This window comes from Leptodactylus fuscus, chromosome 1 (assembly GCF_031893055.1).
Source record: "Leptodactylus fuscus isolate aLepFus1 chromosome 1, aLepFus1.hap2, whole genome shotgun sequence".
NCBI classification, from domain to species: domain Eukaryota; kingdom Metazoa; phylum Chordata; class Amphibia; order Anura; family Leptodactylidae; genus Leptodactylus; species Leptodactylus fuscus.
Window position 1 is genome coordinate 185587886 of NC_134265.1, and position 24540 is coordinate 185612425.

The 24540-nt window shown below is 41.0% G+C and overlaps 1 protein-coding gene across 1 annotated transcript in view; it reads right to left on the reverse strand.

Moving 5' to 3' along the window:
* POLR1E (RNA polymerase I subunit E) overlaps positions 1-23707 on the reverse strand; it is a 34824-nt gene extending 11117 nt beyond the window's left edge. Inside the window, exons 1-7 of the mRNA XM_075263991.1 lie at positions 23570-23707; positions 22041-22126; positions 18022-18098; positions 14902-14996; positions 11948-11994; positions 3455-3599; positions 1129-1239 (exon numbers count right to left, since the gene is read on the reverse strand). Coding sequence (XP_075120092.1) covers positions 1129-1239; positions 3455-3599; positions 11948-11994; positions 14902-14996; positions 18022-18098; positions 22041-22126; positions 23570-23627 — 619 coding nt within the window. The 5' untranslated portion in view covers positions 23628-23707. The remainder of the gene's footprint in view (positions 1-1128; positions 1240-3454; positions 3600-11947; positions 11995-14901; positions 14997-18021; positions 18099-22040; positions 22127-23569) is intronic.
* Between the last annotated feature and the right edge of the window lie 833 nt (positions 23708-24540).

The following is a 24540-nucleotide window of genomic DNA, read 5'->3' on the forward strand; positions in this document are numbered from 1 at the left end:
AATTATACAGTTTTGTTTTGGTTTTTTTCATGTGTTAACTTTACAAAAAAATCTAAGTTTTGAAGAAAAAAAAAAAATAAAATCTTGAATCTTCGTATTCTGATACATGTAACTTTCATATTCCAGCATACGCAGCTGTGTTAGGTGCCTTTTTTTGTGGGAAAATATATACCGTTTTTATTTTTTTAAATGTAGATTGTGAGCCCCATATAGGGATCACAATGTACTTTTTTTTTTTCTCCTATCAGTATGTTTTTTTTTTGTAGAATGGGAGGAAATCCACACAAACACGGAAATCAGCACACTATCGTCTCTCCCATTCTGTGCCCCCAGTGAAGAGCTATTGGTGTCGGTACCGTAGCTCCTCACCATCAGAAGGGCGTTTCTGACAGTCAGGAAGGCCCTTCCTCACAGTAGCGCCTACAGCGCTGTACTGTGAGAGCGGGGAGGAACGCCCCTCTCCCATCCTGATAGTACTCGTACTGGGAGGGCATTCCTCACCACACAGCATCATCACTGGGTGGAACGCAACACCCCCTCTCACAGTACAGCGCTATAGACGCTATTGTGAGGAAGGGCATTCCTGACAGACTGTCAGAAACGCCCTTCTGACAGTGAACGACTACGGTACCAGTACAGATAGCTCTTCAGCGGGGGCAGAGAACGTGAAAGCAGATAGTGCACTGAATTCAGAGCACTGTCAGCTTTCTAGCGGTGTATTACACTGCAAGTGCCCCAGGAGGTGAAAGGTCCTCTTTAATAAGATGCTATGTATCTTCTTAATTCCTATGGAAATCGTGTGGGTGTAAATTTTTAATGTGTTTATTTTGGCAAAGTTTTTAATAAATAAATAAAGGAACAGTGTTATTTGCACATGTAGCTGTTCATTTAAGGTTGTATTAACAAATTTTAGGACCTTCTAAGGACCAGGTGTTCTTTTATTATGATATATCCTGAAACTTAAAACCATAAAAATCATGGAGGATGTACTTTGTTTTTCTCATGATCATTTGATGACCACTGATAATCTCCGCTAAAAGAAGCCTTGTGTTTAACATGATTATTACTGCCCACACTATCAAAACGACATACATGGTATTGTGAGCACCAGTTTCAGATGAAGGATACGCTGATTGAATGGATAAACATCCTCTTGTTTGTCAGCTGCAGCACAACATGGAGGCAAGAATAGCGAATGTGACTCTTCCTCTGTCCTATCCGCAACTTCTCTCACCAATTCTGTAACAATTACATACATGACATATTAAGGTAGAATCACACTATAGTTATTAACTCCTTCCCGCCACAGCCAGTTTTTCACTTCCTACCAAGCTTGAGTCTTCAAATCGGACACGAGACACTTCATGTAGTAATAACTTTGGAATAATTTAACTCACCGAAGTGATTTTGAGACTGTTTTTTGTGACACATTGGACTTCGTTTTAGTGGTAAATTTTGGTCAATATATCAAGAAAAAATGAGACATTTGATGGAAATTTTGAAAAAATATGCAATTTAAAAAGTTTGAAATGGTCTGCTTTTCAGACAAATATCCATACCAACCAAATGACTTCATAAATCGAATGCACAACATCTGTTATATGCTGGCATCAAACTTTAAACCACCCTTTACACTTTTTACAGACATTAGTCCTTTCAAAGATACTTTTTGGAAAGGTTCTTGAAAGGTGTTTTGAAAGGCCTCTGTATCAGAAACCCCCCAAAATCATTCATTTTCAAAACTGAATCCCTTAAATAAATCAAAACAGAATATGCAAAGTGTTTAAAGGCGTTGTTTAGCTTAGATCGGGAAGATCGGTTAATTCCAGACAACCCCTTTAACAGTAAATAAGACAAAATGGAAAACAGTGAAATGAAAATGGAAACAGTGCTAACTGGCTTTTGAAGGACTGATTTTGCTGGAAAACTTTTCAGTTACCATGTCCCATTTGCAGAGCCCCTGAGGTGCCAAAAAAAAGTAGAAACCCCCAGAAAGTGACCTCATTTTGGAAACAAGACCCCTCAAGGGGTATAATTGAGTACTTTGACCTTACAGGTTTTTTCACAGCATTGGGCCATGTAAATGGAAAAATACATTCTTATCTATAAAATGTTGCTTTAGATGCAAAGATTTACTAGGGATTAAAGGAAAAATGCACCCCAAAATTAGGCTATTAACTGTGAGGGGAACCATTATTGTAATAGTGAACTAAGAGTGTCCCCCATTCCCAAAACACACACACAGATAATATTACCTGTGGTGGGACCTATTACAGAAATGGTAATACAGTAAATTCCAAAAACTGTTAAGCAGGTTATCTTTGGTACAACAGCTTTTGAAGAGTTTGTCTCTTATTTTTGGAAAAATTGTCATTTTCACTTTGCACAGCTAACGGTGCATTCATTTCTGGAAAATAAATTAATGCAAAACTTTGGGAGGGCGTAAAAATTTGACATTTCTTTTGAACATTTACATTTTTTGCCATTGACCATACAGCATAAGTAACATTTTACCTTTATTCTGTGGGTCAGTATGATTACAGTGATCTATAATGTTTTGGGGGGTTTTATGCCTTACTAATTTTGCAGAATAAAATTTTATTTAGTTAAAAAAAAATGTTTAAATATTTTTGCAACACCATCTTCTGAAAGGAAGAAGTTTTATTTTTCTGATGACAGAACTGGTTAAGGGAAGAGCTGTTCTTTTAATTGGTACAATTTTGGGATTCATTGACTTTTTAATCACTTTACTGAAGATCTTCTGAGGTAAGATGGCAAAAATAGTTTCCAGCACTTTTCTACTTTTTTTTATTTTTTTTTTTTTTTTATTTAACACATCGTTAATGGTGTGGTTTAAGTGTTTTAATTGTACATAATAAAAATTATACATGGAGAAAATGGGATGAGCGCAATGGAAATAACAGTGGCGTGATGTCTTTCTCCTTATTAATAATGCAAATGTCTATTACATTACTCTAACATGCTAACGTGTTAGATCTAGTGGTATTAAAAGCTTACACCCTCACTTTCTGGGTGACAAAGTGTAATTTTAATGGCACCTTTCTAGAAAAAAAGGGACCAAATGGTTGTCTAAGTTACAAAAAAAAAAGTTTAGGCAAGCGCAGGCAATGATTTAATATAACAAATAAACCCACACTTAATTGTCCTCCCTACTGTCCTACCTGCTGAACTGTCTGTATACGCATATCACTGTTACAGCCAATCACAGTCCTCACCTGTATAATATACTGTAATCCAATGTATTATTGCTAGTATACTGCTCTAAGAAAACGTTTAGACCCTGCCTCTTACAGGTCCCAAAAGGTGTTGACTCAGGGGTCTATATAATACAGGGGTTATTATACTATGATTAAGAATTGATAAATGATAAATCAAGAAATCCAGTGTCACAAATATGCATAATGACAGCATACAGAACAAATGTAGGACTTGCCTGTTGTTCCCTTGGATTCAATTATCTCGTCAGCTGCCTTTGCCATTTCTTTACTTATAAATTCATTTTCGACTAGGTTCAGCTTTCGTGAGGACAAAGCACGCTTCTGCTTGTTAGTTCCAAAGACCTCGATCAGAGCATCAACCTAGTCAACAAAGAAATGTAATGAACACTGTACCTATATTAGTGACAAAAGTGTTAAAGAAACATGCTACTGTGTGTACATACAATGTATATACCACTGCAGCCAATGTATGAAGGATTAGTAACAGTAATTAGTAATCGCCAAAAGTAACAGGATTTTAAAAGGTAAACAGTGGTGATTACTTGCAAAACTGCGCCATCACTGGCACCCGCATAGGGCTTAGTTTAGTTTATGTGAGGCAGTCACTATGGCTTAGGCATATGGGGTTACTAATTTAAGACCTCCATGTGTGTCGCATTAGCAACTTCAATTCACCTTTCATTAAAAACAAGGGCTGTGCTCTCATGTTGTTGCTAAATACTTTGTCATCAGGGCGATTGGTGCAATTTATAGAACTAAACACAGTGAACTGCCATTGTTATGCAAAATACGAAAAAAATTAAAAATTGCTTTCACTTAGAGTGGTTTTAGGCCACATCATGTGAAGTTTCAGTTTTGAAGAAATCCTCTCCATCTGCAGAGTTACCTGTGCCATTGGTTTTGGATACTGATGTCACTGTCCTGCCAGGGGGACCTTTCTCCACCACGGTTGAATAGCATTCTACTGTCGGCTGGATAATTGATTTATTGCCTAATTCAGCACACGCCTAGCCTTTTATCTACAACCCAACAGTATTAATTCACTGGGGACACAGCCTAAACATTCCTTACAGTGGCTCTATCATTGGGAAAACTAATTTTTAACTAAACACATACTTGCATAGCCTTTAGAAAGTCTATTCCACACATACCTTTTGTATATTAATCACCTCAGTTGTTTTTGAATGAGCCCGCTTTTATTCATATGCTAATTAGTCATCAACAAGCACCGAAGTCTCAGTAAGCACTCTCTGCTATGAGTGAGAGAGAGCAGGGAGGCTGCAGCTGACTCATCAGCCTTGCACACACAGCAGATAGTGCTCACTGAGAATTCCGATCTCGTTTCTGGCTAATTAGCATATGCATAAAAGCGGCATCATTCAAAAACGACTGAGGTAATTAACATACAAAAGTTATGTGTGGAATAGCCTTTCTAAAGGCTATGCAAGTATACACTTAGTTAAAAATGAGTTTTCCCAATGACAGAGCCCCTTTAAGGACCAAGCCTCATTTTTTCAATAAAGACGTGTCACTTTATATGGCAATAACTTTGAGAGACTAATTTGCACAAGCAATTTTGAGATTGTTCTTTTCATGACACCTTGTACTTCATGTTAGTGTGTTTACCACTTATTAAATAAATAAATATATATATCCAAAAATAAATTGGGGGGGGGGGGTGCTATTTATTTAAAATGTGACATTCTCCACATTTTAGACATAGTTATGTCAAGTCTCAGGTCATGAATCAATATTTTTGTACGTTTACACCTTTCTATTTTGTACGTTGCAAATACTAATTTTTCCTTGCTACTAAGTGCTGACCGCTTTAGACAAAGAAAGTAGACAAGATGGTGCCGACATCCTGCTTGCCATACCTCATGGCTGACGTCTCAGGCCGAAACCAAGGCTGTACTTTACTGTACGTCAGAATCAAGGGTTAATGGGGGATGGACGGCTCAGGAATGTCAGAAGAGCTTTATACTATACTATGCATTAACCTTCCTGTTTCCTTTCCTGCATAAATATGTGTGACGTGAATAAACATGGGCAGTGCTTTTGAACAAGGGCAAGACAGCATGAGCTTGATGTGAACCAGAACTGAGTGTCTGTGTCCTTCTTAGTGCCGTGCACACATGCTCATTAATTTGGACTGACTAATTGACCCGATATTGTCGATTTACGACCCCAACAGTTATACCACCCTAATCCTATCCTACTAATATTATAAAGGTGAAAGTTTGTGTGTTTGGAGGTTTGTTCCTCAATCTAATTTGCATTGTGGCTAATTTGCATGAAATTTGCCACATACATAGATAGGAACCCCGAATAAAACATAGGCTACTTTTTATCCTGGTAAATGACGTCACTATACGACTGCAGTGAAGGAATTTAGGTTCACACAACACTAAAGGACCTGTGATGACGTCATCACAGGTCCTTGAGCCATTCTTGGATAGGAGCATGCTAGGCAGTGGGTGGGGCTATATGCTATTTTGTGGGTGGAACTATATAGGATGAAGCTGGACAGTGTGAAAGCTGAAGAAAATTGGGTCTCATGGAAGATCAGGAGACTACAGAACATGCAGGCTGTGTGTGGGCAAGAGGACTATATCGGGTGTAGAGTTTCAGTGAGTACTACAGGGAATGTGTTGTTCTGCCTCTGATGGGGGAGGGGGGAGAACTGTGTTACATTTCAGCAACATCCGTTCAGCCCTTTGTAACACAAAAGCTGCTCAGACAGTCACATAACCAAACCCCTGTAATCACAATTGCCCCATGTAGCAGAGTTTAGGCAGCGATGTAGCACACCCATATAGGCTCTCCATATGCAAACATGTACATACAGCTGGGTATCCTATGCATATGCAGCGATGTAGCAGAGCCAAGACACAGGAGAAGGTTGATCAAACTGTGGCAAATTTCTGCAACATACATTCAGCCCTTTGTAACACAGAAGCTGCTCAGGCACTGACATAAGAACACCCCTCTAAGCCAAATGGCCTGATGTAGCAGAACTTGGGCAGCGCTGTAGCACAGCTGAGTACGCTCTCTATATGCAGAGATGTACATACAACAGACTATGCTGCGCATATGCAGTGATGTAGCAGAGCCGAGACGCGGGAGCAGGCGGATCATCCATAACAGCAATTGGCTAAATATAAGAGGCTCAGAGCTAACACCAACCCGCAGACGAAGTCGCAGGCAGATGCTAGTACATTAACAAATATTATCGACCATATCTCTGCTTTATATTGGCATCAACTTTAAAGCAATTTTGAACATTAGAAGGCTTACAAGTGTAACAGCAATTTTCCAGATTTACAAGAAAATTTCCCAAAGTAATAATTTAGGGACAATTTCAGGTCTGAAGAATATTATAAAGGCCTATATTAGAACTACCACCCATAATTCATCTCATTTTCAAAACTGTACCCTTCAAATAATTAAAAACAGAATTTGGAAAGTTTGTTAACCCTTTAACCCCTTAAGGACACAGCCCAAATGTATGTTAAGGACCAGGCCTATTTTTTCAAAATTGACATGTGTCACTTTAAATGGCAATAATTTTGAGACGCTTTAATTTACACAAGTGATTTTGGGATTATTTTCTCGTAACACATTATACTTCATGTTAGTTGTAAACACTAATCAATATTTTTGTATTTACTTATTTAAAAAATAGGAAATTTGATGGAAATTTGGAAAAAAATTGCAATTTTCAAAATGTGAAATTCTCTGCTTTTCAGGCAGATAGTCATACCACCCAAATACAGTAATAAATATTATCTCCCATATCTCTGCTTTATATCGGCATCATCTTTTGATTGTATTTTAATTTATTTTGGACGTTATAAGGCTTACAAGTGTAATAGTGATTTTCCAGATTTACAAGAAATGTAACTGTTTGTTTTTTTGTTTGTTTTACACACTATTTTTTTTTAAAAAAACTTTTTTACATTTTTTTTATTTGTGCTGCAAGCACATTAGAACCAGCGATCAGAGAGGATCGCTGGTTCTATACTAACTACAGACTGCAATACTCATGTATTGCAGTCTACAGGAAGCTAGCTATGCAGATGCATAGACTAGCTTCCCCTCGTCCTGGCATCCAAGGGGTTAACCCTCCCCCCATCGGAGCGAGCTCCGATGGGGGGAGGGATTATGGAGCAGCGTGTAGCTGTAAATTACAGCTCACACAGACTCCAGATGCTGCCGGCCAAACCCCTAGGGTGCCATGATCACTATGGATCATGGCACCTTAAGGGTTAAACAGCAGGGGGGGGGGGGGGGTCGGTGCAATCAGTCAGATACAGCCGGCCTCCCGTGGAGATCGCACGGGCTCTGCTTCTGAGCCCGTGCGATCTCAATCACGTACTGGTAGGTGGGAATGCGGGAACTAACCACATTCCCTGACGTACAGGTACGTGATTTAGCGTTAAGGGGTTAAGCATGTCACGGGAATTAAAACCATATGGAGATGAGATTTAGACTTTTTTCTTCTTCAATAACACATTCATTTAGACCTTACATATCCTCATGAATGTGTGGTTGTATATGCTGCTAGAAAACAGATATTGCACCGAATTCAGTGTACGGTCAGCTTTCCCAGGTATGTGCTCTGGTGGTGGAGATATTTGTGTCTTTAGTATCTCCCTACTGTCAGAAGCGCGTTCCTCATAGCTCAGCATCATCACTGGGTGGTGAGTAATGTCCCCCCCCCCTCCCTCCACCAACAGTACCCTAATATAGCTGTGTACTGTCAGAAGGGGGTGTTCCTTATCACCTAGTGATATTTTAGAAACTATACCCCACCCCTCAAGGAATTTCACAATGGTTAATATTTTGAGTCTAAGAGTGCTTTCCAAAAATTAATGTACAAAGTGAAAATTGACATTTTTAAATATGCCATTTCAGTGCCCAATACATTGCACACACTTTGTGTCATACACTCCTAAAACTTAAGTGGGTGCAAAACTACTGCTTGGGCACACAGCAGGGCACAGAAGGGAAGGAGAAGTACTTTTTAGCTTTTGGAGTATAGATTTAGAGGGACTTTATGGATGCCTTGTTCTTGCACAGCCCTGGAAGTCACAGTAAATTGGAATTGAAGTGACCCCATTTTGTAAGGCAATTTTAGGGCCTCTGCAAATGTGACCTGGTGTCCAAAAACCAACTGTCTGTACTCCAAAAGTCACATAGCGCTCCTTAACATCTGTGCCCTGCTGTGTGCCCAATCGGCTGTATATGCCCACATGTATGACACTGTTGTATCCAGGATAACGTACTTAAAGGGGTATTCCCACGTCGCATACTCACCAGTCTTCACTGCTGTAAAATCTTCTTTCTTCCTGGTTTCTTGCATCATTTGGTGGGTGGGGTTTCACATGCAACCTTCCGTTTAGCTCCGCCCACCCATATTGGACTATGAAGTGCAGGCAGCAGAAACTCCATTCTGTGTTACATACAGAGACTGCCTGTCTCTGCCATAATGAACACAATTGAATTAGCTAACCTGATAACTGGGAGAACAGAAGAAATGCAAGCAGCTCCTCTCCCCTATCTGATAGCAGGAAGCTAGGTCACGTGGTGTAGACACAGGAATAGCTAGATACACAGGCTCGCTCCAGTGCACTTAGCCCTTCCTCCCTCCCCCCTGAGAGCAGGCAGCTACATCACTTGACTTTTGAGCAGATAAGTCAAGGGCTGTGTCAACAATGAATTGAATAAAGTAAGATAGTGAACAAACAAAGCAGTTTTGCTGAAGCAGTGTATTTAGGAAAAGTCTTACATCCACATTAACAAGCAGTATAGATAGGATCCTTGTGATGGGACAACCCCTTTAATGCAATATGTGTGCAATGAAGGGAAGGAGCGCATTTTAAACATCATGCCACTTTTGTAAAGCCCCTGAATTGGCAGTTAAGTGGAATCTGCAGGTATATGACCCCATTTCAGAATCTACACCACTGAAGGAATTTCTGGTGTAGCGAGCATTTTTAACTGTTCAGTGTTGCATTTAATTTCCAAAAATAAATACACAGCTCCTAATGAAAATTTTTCCAGGAGCTGCGTTATTTCGGTGCCCAATATGTTGCGCCCAGATTAAGTCAGCAGAGAAAAACTGTTAATGAAGTGTTCATCTCTAACTCAAGTTGGGCACAACATATTACGCACCAAAATAACAAATTCCTGGAAAGTGTAACTTTCTCATTTCACCAGCAACATTTTATAGCAACACTTTTGGCTTAAAAATGTTCCCTATATCCCTGGATTCCTTCAGGGGTGTAGTTTCCAAAACACGGTCACATGTCAGGATATTCCACTTGTGGCATGATTTTCAAAAACCAAATTTTCTAAATCTGTGCTTCAAAAACCACATGGCCCTTCTGTGCCCAGCTGTGTACCCAAATAAATTATACCCACATATGAAATTAAGCAAATTATTCTGGGCACACCAGTCATATTTGTGCATAAACTTCAGTTTGGGCAAACAGCAGGGTGAAGATGTGAAGTAGTGTTATATGGCTTTTGGAGTACAGATTTAGAAGTTTGGTATCTGGTTGCTATGTCATGTTTACAGAGACCCTGAGGTGCAAATAAAGTGGAAATACATAGAGAGTGACCCCATTTTGAAAATTGCACCTCAAGAATTTATGTAGTGAGCATTAGTATCCCAGAAATGATACTCAGAGGATAGCAAAAAGTGAGTATGTAAGCTGTGCAGAGTACACTGGAAGCACTACATTCCCTACTATTTCCCCATTAGCTCCTATGATTTTTTCTTTCCCCCGAAGGGGGGGGGGGCGCAGTTCGGGTTTCTTGTCCCTCGTAAACTCTAAATCTGGAGTGTACCCAGATATATGCTCGCACAGCTTAAGCCCCTTTCACATCACGTTATACAAGTCTGTCTGACTGATCCGTTTTTATAGTGGTTTACCTTATAAAAATGTGTCTGTTGGTGAACTCCAATAAAAAAAAATATATATATATATCTGTTATGGTCTCTGTATGCCCGGGCCGTTATTTCAAAACGGACAGAAAGGCATGTACTACCACGCTTTTCTGTCCTTTAACAACAACAGATCAGCAACGGTTCCTTTTCAATTTACTTTAGTTCCCTATGTAAACGGACGCGCAGGATTTGCAGCTGCTTAATCATTCCGTTATGGCTTATCCGTTCATCCCTGTAGAGGGAACTGTCCCCCCCATTAGCCACTAATCCTCCCCTCATGTTTTCCCCCTCTCCTTCTGTCTCTACCCCCCTTCCCTCATAGATTGTAAGCCCTCGCGAGCAGGGCCCTCTACCCCACTGTCGGTCACTGTTAGTATTATATCTACCTGTATATTCTGTGTATTGTATGTAACCCCCAAATGTAAAACACCATGGAATTAATGGTGCTATATAAACAATAATAATAATAATAATAATAATTAATTGCACAGCAGGGTCTTGTAAGAAGGGGAAGTCAGTGGAACTCTACATAAGGTAAACCCAAATACCTCCCCAATATTCTCCTCTGCAGGGTACGTAATATTTCAGTTTTATTGTATAGGTTGTTATGGAGAAGGCGATATCAAATATTTAGTTTATTAATTTTTATGTTTTTTAATATACAATTCATAACATATAGAAAAGAGGGAGTTCTGGACTTTTTTCATTTTTCAAACTGAGCAGGCAGGAGGCTTCTGCGCTAATAAAACGAGGACTAGCAGCTGCATTATCTGAGTGTGTTTTCTATCCCCTCCTCGCTTCATAGACTATCATTGAGAAAGTAACTGCCTGAAATGTTGAGACATATTTCTTTAATATATGAAAATTTCCAATATGTGTTATTCTATAGTGTGAGAGTCAAATCCTCTAATCTTGTATTTTGGCAGCCATCTTGTACTCTTTCACATATAAACTGTATAAGTATGTATTTTTCTGCTTAAGTCAAGGAGGCCCCTTGTTAGACTTTAAGGAATGTGATAATGAACATTAATGCATAGGTTGCTAATCCTTATCTCTCAAGGGCCTCATTTTGAGAAGATGCAGCTGACTTTGTATATCTCTTACCTCCTTTACATGCTGTATGGACACATAACCAACAAAAGTATTAATCTTATGGTATCTGGGCACTCTGTCATATTTTATGGTATATGAAGGTCACTTAGAGTGTGTACAGACACAGAATCTATGTAGCTCATTGTTAATTAAGTTGCAACATGTCATCTTATCTCTTTTGCCATGATATATACATATAGACATAGTCTGGGATGTTAGCTCACACAAGTATTTTGAATCCTTCTTTGTTTCATGGGAAAGTCCATCCCAGTTTGGAAAGCTATAATGAGATGCAGATTATAATGAGCCTCAGCCAATAGTCATGTGCCAGGCTTATCTTATATCTCTATGACCAATCATGTTATACTAATTAGAATAGCCAAGCCAGCTCTTTGTCTGTAATGTATTTAAACTACCTTTTTCTTACAATAAAATTAGAATTCACTTGGTACACCATCAGCTGTGTGCGTGTGACTTCTGCAGGCCTGCGATCTAATCTCTAATTAGGACCTCTACAACATACGGAGGGATCCATTGATGTCCCTATCAATAGTATTCATTTATGAAAAGTTGTTTATAATTGGAGGTTTAAAAGCTTTAAAATACACAGAATGGTTAAAGGGGTTATCAAGGATAAACTGATTTTTTTTTTTAAACGTACCCTCTCTCTGTATGTTCTCCTTGGCTGGTCTTGCTCTTGGTGATCATCTGAACACAAACAAATAAAAAAAGCCTTGTAAATACACGGCATGAAAAAGGTGCAATTGACTTTTTTAAAAAAAAAATTTTAAAAACTCCCCTGCCACACTCTTGAAAGCCCACCCTGAAACATTTTTGCCAGCTTACTGGCGTAAATGGCTGAAATCAATGAGTTGGCATAGATTTCACAGTGCAGGTCCATGGCCTGGAAGAGGGTGCAAATTATTTATAAGGAGGCTCATTTATGGTGATTTATGATGAGCTACTGGAAGGATGAGAGTACCAGACATTAAAGGGGCTCTATCATTAGGAAAAGTCATTTTTAACTAATCACATCCTTGCATAGACTTTAGAAATGCTATTCCACAACCTACCTTAAGTATGTAGATTGCCTCAGTGGTTTCTGAATAAGTCAGTTTTTATTCATATACTAATTAGACTGGTGCACGATGCATCGTGCACCCCAATTGCTATTGTTTCCTATGCACAGGCTGCTGTTGCTGATGACTCAGCTTCCTGTTTGTACACACACATAGGAGATAATAGGAGACAAGTGCTGCTGGGAACTTCCTGTGCTAGCTGGAAACTCATTAGCATATGAATAAAAACAGACTTATTCAGAAACCACTGAGTCAATTTACATACTAAAGGTAGGCGTGGAATAGCCTTTCTAAAGTCTATGCAAGGATGTGATTAGATAAAAATGACTGTTCCCAGTGATAGAGTCCCTTTAAAGGACAGATGCAAATGGAGCCCCTAGTAAGGAGTCCATCCGCAATCACGCCAATGTGAAGAAAAAAAAAACATAATGGAAGCGTTTTTTTAACTTTTTGATTGAAGAAAAAGGACCTCTCTCACTTATATCATTGGGGGACACAGCACCATGGGTATAGACCCTGCCACTAGGAGGCTGACACTAGGAATAGTAAAAGATGTTTGCTCCACCTCTGGGCTATAGTGGGGCAAAAAAGTATTTAGTCAGTCACCAACAGTGCAAGTTCCACCACTTAAAAAGATGAGAGGCGTCTGTAATTTACATCATAGGTAGACCTCAACTATGAGAGACAAAATGAGAAAACAAATCCAGAAAATCACATTGTGGGGTCAAAATGATCACAAGAACGGTGAGCAAAAATCCCAGAACCACGCGGGGGGACCTAGTGAATGAACTGCAGAGAGCTGGGACCAATGTAACAAAGCCTACCATCAGTAACACACTACGCCGCCAGGGACTCAGATCCTGCAGTGCCAGACGTGTCCCACTGCTTAAGCCAGTACATGTCCAGGCCCGTCTGAAGTTTGCTAGAGAGCATTTGGATGATCCAGAAGAGTATTGGGAGAATGTCCTATGGTCTGATGAAACCAAACTGGAACTGTTTGGTAGAAACATAACTTTTCGTGTTTAGAGGAAAAAGAATACTGAGTTGCATCCATCAAACACCATACCTACTGTAAAGCATGGGGGTGGAAACATCATGCTTTGGGGCTGTTTCTCTGCAAAGGGGCCAGGACGACTGATCCGGGTACATGAAAGAATGAATGGGGCCATGTATCGTGAGATTTTGAGTGCAAACCTCCTTCCATCAGCAAGGGCATTGAAGATGAAACGTGGCTGGGTCTTTCAACATGACAATGATACAAAGCACACCGCCAGGGCAACGAAGGAGTGGCTTTGTAAGAAGCATTTCAAGGTTCTGGAGTGGCCTAGCCAGTCTCCAGATCTCAACCCTATAGAAAACCTTTGGAGGGAGTTGAAAGTCCGTGTTGCCAAGCGACAGCCCCAAAACATCACTGCTCTAGAGGAGATCTGCATGGAGGAATGAGCCAACATACCAACAACAGTGTGTGCCAACCTTGTGAAGACTTACAGAAAACGTTTGACCTCTGTCATTGCCAACAAAGGAGATAGAACAAAGTATTGAGATTAAATTTTGTTACTGACCAAATACTTATTTTCCATCATAATTTGCAAATAAATTCTTACAAAATCAGACAATGTGATTTTCTGGATTTGTTTTCTCATTTTGTCTTTCATAGTTGAGGTCTACCTATGATGTAAATTACAGACGCCTCTCATCTTTTTAAGTGGTGGAACTTGCACTATTGGTGACTGACTAAATACTTTTTTGCCCCACTGTATATCATCTCCACAGACACTATGTTAACTAGATTCAGCCTAGTGTAGTGTCCATAGGAATCACACACGACCAGACTGTCTGTCTTGCATCAATTTTTTTTCTTTTACAAGTGGGGATCCTCAGCATGTACGCCCCGCTAGTCATAACCCCCTTTGGGTGCAGCACTCTGAGGACTGGGTGACAGATGAGATACTATTTGCACATGAAGCACTGGCGTCTGGAATGCCGGTGACCCCACACCATGTGCAAGGTCCACCAAAGGAGTGACCCTGTGGCACCTGAGGACAGTGGATCAGGCAAGTACCTGAACTTTTTTTTTCCCCACTTTACTTACTCCGTTCCGACTGTTACTTTGCTGCAGTTAATGTCCATTATCCTAAGGTAATTAAGCTATATGGATGAGTGCTAGTGAAGAAAGACCTCACACCCAGCATATAACAGAGCATTTCTTGTATGCATAAGAATTCAAACTAGTAGTTCAAGTCTATGGGAATAAGAATGAGGCTTTAATAGACTTAAATGGTGAATCTGATCTCCTGTTCACTCAGGAAACCCTGTGGAGAAGAGAGAAAATGCTCCAAAGAGGAGCACATAAATTCAAAGCAAAATTGTCAGCAAGTTATTCTTTACCATATTATACACAGGCTCATTTTTCAAATGAGGGAAACTTTATTTTTTCTGATGTGCTTCTTTAAATGTGCAAACAAAGTCTAAGCTACTCATCTGACCGCAGTGATTTTTGAAGATTTTTATAGCTCTTTTCAGAGGTAAAACTTACCAGTACTGTCCTTCAGTATTGGCTGCATATTAAACTGTTCAGCATCATACACTTCCATCTTCCCAGTTTCTTTATTTAGCACACCAACAAAATATCTAGAATACAAACAAAAATATCTGCTGTAGGGCTGGGCGATTAGAACCCAAATCAAAATCACAACACAATTTTATCACAATTACAGTTAAACTATTTTAAGACATGCATATTTTTACATGTCACAGCTCTTATTTACCGTATTTTTCGGACTATAAGACGCACTTTTTTCCCCCAAAATTTGGGGGGAAAAGAAGGGTGCGTTTTATAGTCTGAATGTGGCGCCTGGCACCCGCCGTAATAGAGAGGCGAATGCCGGCAAGGGATAGACGCCGGGGCCTGAGACATCGCTGTGCTCCTCTGCCCTGCATGAAGCCAGCAGCGGGAGGAGTGATGCTATTCCGCTCCTCCGTCCCCCCGCCGCTGGCTTCATGCAGGGCAGAGGAGCGTAGCGATGTCTCAGGCCCCGGCACCTGTGCTGGCGTCTATCCCTTGCCGGCATCCGCCTCTCTAGTACAGTGGATGCCGGGTCAGTATCGGTGGCCCCTTCTCCCCTTCTGGGGACTGGCCCCGTACCTGTGAAGTTGCAGGCCGGCTCCTGCGCGGCGATATCGCAAGAGCCGACCTGTTCGGGTGACAGCCGGGAGCCTAATGAGGCTCCCAGGCCTGTCACTGCTATATTAGTATTGCGGCTGGGTCTATGACCAGCCGTAATACTAATATACAGAATGGCCCATAGACGGCAATACAGTTGTATTGCCGTCTATGGGACTTGCAATCAAGTGACCGCAGGTTCAAGCCCCCGGGGGGGAATAAAATAGTAAAAAAAAAAAATAATAAAGCTTTAAAAATATATAATAAAAATATGAAATAAATAAAAGTTCTAAATCACCTCCTGTCCCTAGAATATATATATAAAAGTAGAAAATCATATGTCATAAACCACCGGGTTTTTTTTCAATACAAGGTGATCTAAGCAATAGATATTCCCCAAAATAGTATAACTAAAAAGTACATCTGGCCCCGCAAAAAAAAAAAACACTCTATGCGTCCCCGTACAGTTGCAGGGTCACCTGTCAATGTGGCCTTGCAGCTGTTGCAAAACTACAACTCCCATATATTAAATATTTTACCATTTTTTGCTTCAAAATTTTTTTTCCCTATTTTCCTCCTCTAAAACCTAGGTGCATCTTATAGTTCAGTGCGTCTTATAGTCCGAAAAATACGGTATATGTTACGCCATGCAGCCGAACTGAGTGGACTCGGATTGCAGGCATTACCAGCAGGTTGTACTCAGCTCCACTTCAAAGCGGGTGCCATATTTAAAAACCCAACATCTGTCGTAATAGTACGTGATGTTGGAAAGAGGTTCAGTTCAAGTCACAGAATCTGCCGCTATCACAGACTCTTTCCTGTAAGGACAGTACTATGTGCATGTGGCTTAAGTGTCAATATAGACAACACAGATTCTATATCAAAACTATACATTGTAAAGCATATTTAGCCTTTCTACTGCAAAAGTTTAAAGCAACGTCAAACACAGAACAATAGTTCTGCACATTTTCCACCAAAGATCTATCCACATTTCTCCCCTGTAACTTAAAGGGCTCGTTCACACGGGGGGGGGGGGGATGGATTTTGGCACAGAGAGTGACGCGGGGAACCGTGTCACTTTTGGGTCAAAACCCGCCTGCCACGACAGTCGCTGTCGCAGCTTACCCCTCCGGAGTCGGCTCAAATGAAGAAAGGGCTGAAGAAAGGGCAGCTCGCTTCCCTTTTCCACTAGCGGCAACATGCCACTAGTAGAAAAAAGAATGCTAGTGGTCTTAATAGACCACCATTGTATGAAGGCGGATTTTGGGGCGAAATCCGCTGTCAAAATCTGCCTCCTTGCCCCCATGTGAACTACCCCAAAAGGAACCGATCACCAGGAAAATGCTGAAACAACCGAGTAGGTTGCTACGGAATCTTTCCATACATACCTATATATTTTATTCACTGAAATCTGTTCTCTCTTTGCTATAACATCAAGGAGGTGGTCCTTAGAGTAATTAACAGCTATCTGTGATTGACATCCTACTTTCTAAGACTGCATACACTGATAGCAAAGTTTCTGACTTCATAGCAAATAGTGAGCAGAGATTTCAATGAATCAGTGACACGTTATACTGAAAGTTTCCCCCACAACACTATATATCCATCCCCTCAGCTCCTCCTACTCTATAAGGTGATGGCTGCTGAATGCATTGCATCTTCCTTACGACAGGTTCACCCACACTAGATAGAAACCACAGCTATAATTACAGTCTTCTGAATAAGTCCTTAAGGAAAAATCAATGCCCTGTATTGAGAAGGCAAAACTCTCCCTAATGACACAAGTGTCGCAACTTAAGCTTACAGTCAGTTGCAGACGACCGTGCTGCAACGGGCCTGCCATGAATTAAAAGCACCGGCAGGAAATGTGGGACATGAGCATGTTCCCCATGTGCCGGCCAAGCACAGGACCTGTTTCCGCGGCTACTTTCATTAAATGAATAGGAGCCACAGAGTATGGGCCACAAAACATGACTGGAATAGGAAAATTCATGGTCATATGTACAGGTCCATAGCAAAGAATGAGTCAGTGTGCTGTCCGTGAAACACATGGATAGAAACACTGACCATGGCCATGGTCATCTGCAAAAGGGCTGAAGACTGCAGTGCAGGTTAGGGAACAAAAGTTCCATTAGTTGCTGCCTCTAGCTAGAACAAAGAGCAAGCGAAGCAGACTACAGCGTTTACAGATTTCTGTTCAATTTTCATTATAGTACAATCTAAATGAACGGAAGTTTACAAAACCAAAGTTTCATACTGAAAGATTGTGTGAATTTACGGATGTAATGCACATTTTCAACTCCATGACATGTTTCAGTCTATCTTGGATTTGCTTCAGTTTTCAATACGAGTACTGTAAAGAGGTGAAAACCATGGCTAAACTTGACTATACCAACAGAGTGACAGATTTGCAGGGCTGATACAGGTGTAAACTTGGCCTTAGAATCATTTCTTCCTGTTAGCTTCTGAATATGGCCAAAAATGTGTTCCTACCTGCACAGAGTGCTAGACTTCAAAGCCTGGGGTGAAAAGTTATTTCCAACATAATTCAGTCTCTCTGTTTCTGCAGTCTGAAAAAAAACAGAAAATGTTAAACACCTGAAACATAGCAGCATTTATTAAAATAGGACTCCTCAGGTCTCCTGGCTTGTCTATTTCAGTAAATAATTGCACTGCCCTTGAAATAATTCTGAAGCATCGTTTCTTATAGGTGAGTGTTGAGCAGTTTCTCTGCTCCTTCTGGGAACTTGTGAATAAATTGACAAGTAGATGTTACTAGTTAGGTGGCGGTATGCCCATGATGTCTGACTGTCAAATCACTGTTGCCAACAACAGAGTTTGCAGAAACACACCACATTGATGTCACAATTCATTAAAAAATTTCTAGGAGGAATAACAGAAAAACAGCACAACGTATAGTAATAAAGAAAACTAAAACTCACATTATAGTATTATTTCATAATAGAATTATTGAGCAAAACAAACATTTCAGACTGTATGGGTGGCTTGACATTTTTCTGTTCAGGCTTTGGTGACTTATGCACCAAGGAGCTAAGAGGAGAGAAACTAATAATCAGAATATCTTTGTCCTATGTGCCAGGAGGAACATTGAGAACAATAGCCATTCTCTCAAACTGTGAGAGCAAGCAATAAATGTACTGTAGAATTGCTTTTATGACAAATACTGTAGTGTGTGTGTTACAAACTCAAGAAGTCAGACCTTAATCCAAATTTTATACAGTACTAACAACTCTTACAACATAGGTTTAAGTTGGTGAGCGCTGCTGATTACATAATATATAATAATACATTTTATATATATAGCGCCAACATATTCCGCAGCGCTGTACAATTTGTAGGGGTAAAATACAGACAGATACATTACAAAGAGAATCATTTCACACAATGGGACTGAGGGCCCTGCTCGCAAGAGCTTACAATCTATGGGGTAGAGGGGGTGACACAAGAGGTAGCAGGGGCGGCATTACTTATACAGGGGTCAGACACTTCTGTAATAGAGGTGACTGTCATTACACAAACATAAAACTTTATGAGCCGTCACCAATCGTGTCCTGTAACATGTGGACGGAGCTTGGACCTATAAAGTTATCCTGAGATGACATCATATCATGTGGGGTAATGTGGGAGCAGGGACAGAGGACGGTTAAGGGTTTACGTTAGACATTGTGATAGGCTTGTCTGAAAAGATGCGTCTTTAGTTTGCGTTTGAAACTGTAGAAATTGGGAGTTAATCTGATTGTCCGGGGTAAAGCAGTCCAGAGAAGTGGTGCAGCTCAGGAGAAGTCTTGTATACGAGCATGGGAGGTTCTGATAATAGAGAATGTAAGTGTTAGGTCATTGAGTGAGCGGAGAGCAAGGGTTGGGCGGTAGACAGAGATGAGGGAGGAAATGTAGGGAGGTGCGGCATTATGGAGAGCCTTGTGGATGAGTGTGATAACTTTATATTTTATTCTATATTGAATAGGCAGCCAATGTAGCGACTGGCACAGACCAGAGGCATCACTGTAGCGTCTAGCCTGATAGATGAGCCTGGCCGCTGCATTCAGAATAGATTGTAGAGGGGAGAGTTTAGTAAGGGGAAGACCGATTAGTAAGGAGTTACAGTAGTCAAGGCGAGAATGAATCAGAGAGACAATAAGTGTCTTTAGTGTATCTCTGGTAAGGAAAGGGCGTATTCTGGAGATGTTTTTGAGGTGGAGGTGACATGAACGTGCAAGTGATTCAACATGAGGGTGAAGGAAAGGTCTGCGTCAAACATAACCCCAAGGCAGCGGGCCTGCTGCCTAGGAGTTATAGTAAGGCCTGAGACTGCAATGGATATATCAGGGACAGATCTATTAGATGGTGGAAACAGTAGTAGTTCAGTCTTAGAGAGATTTAGTTTCAGATAGAGAGAGGACATGATATTTGAGACAGCAGAGAGACAGTCACTGGTGTTCTGTATGAGTGCAGGGGTGATGTCACGGGAAGATGTGTATAATTGGGTGTCATCAGCATAAAGATGGTACCGAAGCCAAATCTGGTAATGGTTTGTCCAATGGGGGCTGTGTAGAGAGAGAAGAGCAGGGGGCCTAGGACCGAGCCCTGAGGAACCCCAACAGCAAGGGAAAGAGGGGAGGAAACAGAGCCCGCAAATGATACAATGAAGGTGCGGTCTGAGAGATAAGAGGAGAACCAGGAGAGCGCCGTATCATTGAGACCAACTGAGCGGAGCCTATTGAGGAGGAGATGATGGTCAACAGTGTCAAAAGCTGCAGAGAGGTCCAGAAGAATAAGAAGAGAGAAGTCGCCATTGGATTTAGCCATTAGGAGATCATTGGAGACTTTTGTGAGAGCCGTTTCATAACCCTAAAGCCCTTCAAAGTCTGCCCAAAACCTTCGAACACTACAGATTGTTGAACATATCCGATGTCAGAGTACCTTTAACATCACACCAATATGCTTATTTTACCCCATATGTGCCTGAATCCTGCTTCGTATTGGTTTCACTGCTGGATGGCAGAGAAGGAGTCGTCCTACCTGCATCACTCTGTTCTTCGGTGGAGCTTCGATCTGAAGAACACAGTGCAGCGCTTCTGGTGCCCGATGGCATTAAAGTGCACCCGTGCTCTCTGTGCTTCTGATGGAGGCTCTATCGCAGAAGGAGTGACACAGGTAGGACGACTTCTCTCGGTCATGTTGTAACTAATAAAACGTTACAATAAGGCCAAGAAGTATTCCATATAATTTTACCACTGTCCACCAATAAAACAGATATTTAGCAGAACTCTGACGCACACAAGCTAAAAGTCAGAATTTCTGAGGGCCAGAAATAAAAGATTATGTTTTTCTATAAGACATCTTGAGGCCTGCAAGGTACTGTATCTTTATATTCTATTTTGTGCTGGCAGACTCCCTTTAATGTGTAACGGGGTGCAGCTTAGTAGATAGTAGGCATAGACTAAGTTGGACACCTTGCACTATGCATATATCAAAATTTTGGTTAATATTTCTGGTACAAACTAAACCAACTATTAAGAGATGTAGTTGGACTAGACCATCTAATAATGTAACAAGCTTACCATCCAGCATCAGACAATATGGCACATTTTAATTCTAACTAGTCTAACTTTTAGGCTAAAACTGCACGTTTTCTGCTTCTATTATATACCTATAGGGACATCGCCAGTATTTGCATAGGTTTAATTGGCATGCTGAGATTTCGAAACTGCAACCATATAAAGAGGCCAGAGCCTCTTACTACAGGGTGGCTGAGTGCCTTGCAGTACTGGTGCCTTTGTATATTTTCTCCATGTTTACATGGGGTCCCTTCAGGTACTCCAGTTTCCTCCTGCATGCCAAAAATACAGGTGAATGTTTATACAGGAAGCCAATTTATCCATCTCGTGGTTGTTGGGATTGAGAAACTGTATGGCAGCGATAAACTTCCCTACTTTACAATGCTCCCTGCGCTTAAGTCCCATGGTGTGAAAAGTCTTAATAAATCAGGGCTGCCTTGCACTATCAAGGTCATATTGAAAGACCAATCTTAATAAATCTGTCCCAGTGTCATCATTCATCTTCCCCAGTAGGGCTCACAATCTTATCCCTTTTCAGTCTTTGGAGTATGGGAGGAAACCCATGCAAATACAGGGAGAACATACAAACTCCATTCACATGCTGTCCCTTAGCTGGATTCGAAACCAGGACCCCAGAGCTACAAAGCAAAAGTACTGAGCCACCATACTGCCATTTACCAACACCAACTTCAAAATAAAATATTAAAATATATATTACAATGAATTGCTGAAATGCATACATAGCTTGTGACTTGTCAACAAATTTAGAACAGTTTAGCAATTCTAATATGTACCACCAATCTCAGCAAGGAGGGCATTCACGTTATGAAATGCTAGTTTGCCATATTGCACATAATTTCTACAAACAATACAAATCTCAATGAATATCCAAGTATTTCAATCGATCCAATGGTTAGCACTTAATTGTCTTACCAGAATTCTTTGCCTTTTAGTCTTGTTTTTATATAATGCAAAAGAAATATTTTCTGGAGTCTGAATTGTTCCATTTGAAAACTGAACTGCAAAATAAACAGAACACATATACAGAACATTACTTTGTGTAAAAATGGATTCAAAAACCATAAAAAAAAAAAATCTCTACAATAAGTTATCATTCAAATAAAAAGCGATTACCGGTATACGTCTTTCCCTAAGTCACCTTTCCCACAAAATAAGACTCGAGTGAAATCATATGTAACCCATAATGATACCAACAGATATGACAGCTCATCCCATAAGAGAGCCCTCACACAGCTCAATAGATGGAAACAAAAATAGGTGAGGGTGTCCGAAAATAGAGACACAAAGCTATTTATTCAAATCTAAGCATAAAAAGAGTATAAACTTGGTAACACCATGATTGTGCCAACCCATACAATAAGGATAGGTCACAATCGCTCCTCTTAAACCAGCAGGTAGTCGTAGACACCAGCCAGCCCTATAGGCTAATTTTACACAGACTTCAGCGATTAAATTTTTAAAAAAAATATGACACGTTTGTTTTTTTATTAATGTATATGCAAAATGATGGACTTTCCACTGCATACTTGTTCGCCACATTTTTTTTTAATGGATGCATTAACATTATAGTAAAAACACGATATGAACCTAATCTAAAGCCCCATTCACACAAAAGTTTAACAGCCGTCACACAGCTCCATTAAAGTGATTTTCTGACCGACCATGGGATTCGAATGTAGAATAGCTGAAAAAAAACGTCCCTTTTTCACTGCTGTTTTGAGCCATGGCCATCTGAATAGACCCTCAGGGCCAGTTCACACCTGCAATTGGGCCATTATGTTCCCCCATTTGCATGAAATATGGGGAGGGAAAAGTCCTGCAAGCAAAACTTTTCTGTCTGCATTTTTCGTGCGGAAACCACACGGACCCCATTATAGTCTATGAGGTCCACAGATTTCCTTAAGTAACCACCTTTTTATGCGGATAGGTTTCCGTTCGGAAGAAGGGGGATCTCCCCGAATTAAAACCCGAACGCAGATGTGAATCAGGCCATAGTGACGTCATTGCAGCAGTCACACTTCAGGACAACACGTCATCACTGCAGCCGAGTAAACATAAAAATGAGGGGCCAGCAAACCACAGGCACGAGACAGGGGGATTTAAAAGGCAAGTGTATGGTATGTTCTGATTACTGAAACTTCTATTTTGGAGTTTGAAGTATAGCGGACCACCAATATGGCCCGACTAAAGCAGGTTGGCACCCAGCTTTACCATACCCCTGAATGTAACATTACGCGGTTTCTGCCCATGGTCGGTCATGACAGCCTGTGTATCAGTGCCATGCCTTTCAGGACACAGCTTTCCTTGGACTTCAGACTAGAAGCTGCAGCTTGTCATGTAGGCTCATGACTCTGTAGTAAGTACCGATATGAAGAGCTCAGCCAGGCCGGTACCACCCACCCCGCACAGCCTGTACATAGTATATATGTGGCAGCTCTTACCCAGCAGAGCTGGTCGCTCAGGCTCTCCGCGATACTCCCAAGTTGCTTTCCCAGCCATGTCTGTAACACACACGTGTGCTCCGTGAACTTCCTGTGCGACTGTGGGAGGAACCCAACAAACCAAAGACTGCTACACCCGCCCCCATAAAGAAGAACCTCTGTCCCCGGCTGCACCCCCGAGCACAGCACACTGCGCCCTCTGCCGGCCACTGCTGTAAGTGTGGTGGTATTCCATTGTACAGCGGGTATATCTTTACACCGAGAAATACTGTGACTATTCAGCATTTTCAGCCATTCCTCAACACTGGGATTAAGTGTAGCAAGGGCCTTGGGCTGTTTCACTCAATTTCACCGCCTTCTATTTGTCATTTATATAGATAAAAAGGGCAGTGTTTCGGGGTGTTGTGCTACATGGAAATCCGAGATTTTTAGTTCGTTGAATAGGACTTTTCATGTCCTCTACAATATGATATATTATATACCACAGCAAAGGTGACTGTGCACTGTCAGTTTTGCAGGTATGGCCTGGTTCACATCTGTGTTTGGTATTCCGTTCAGGGAGTCCGCTTGGGACCCCCCCCCCCCCCCTCCCCGAACGGAAACCTATACGCATTATATAGCGTTTGTCTTCAGTAAAGATGCAAACCCCATAGACTATAATGGGGTCCATGTGCTTTCCGCTTGGAGTCCGCATAAAACATCCAGAAAGAAAAGTGCTGCTTTTAGGATTTTTCTGTCCACATGTTTAATGCGGACACCGAGCGGAAACCACACACACCCCATTATAGTCTATGGGGTCTGGGGTTTCCCAGGTAACCGCTTTTCAATGCGTATAGGTTCCCCCCGAAGGGAACCCGAACACTGATGAGAATAGGGTCTAAATTCCCCTGCGCCAGAGATTGCCGTTACTTTGGACTACCAATATCAGTGCACTGTCAGAGGGGTCGTCCTCAAGGTTGGGCAGTAAGGAA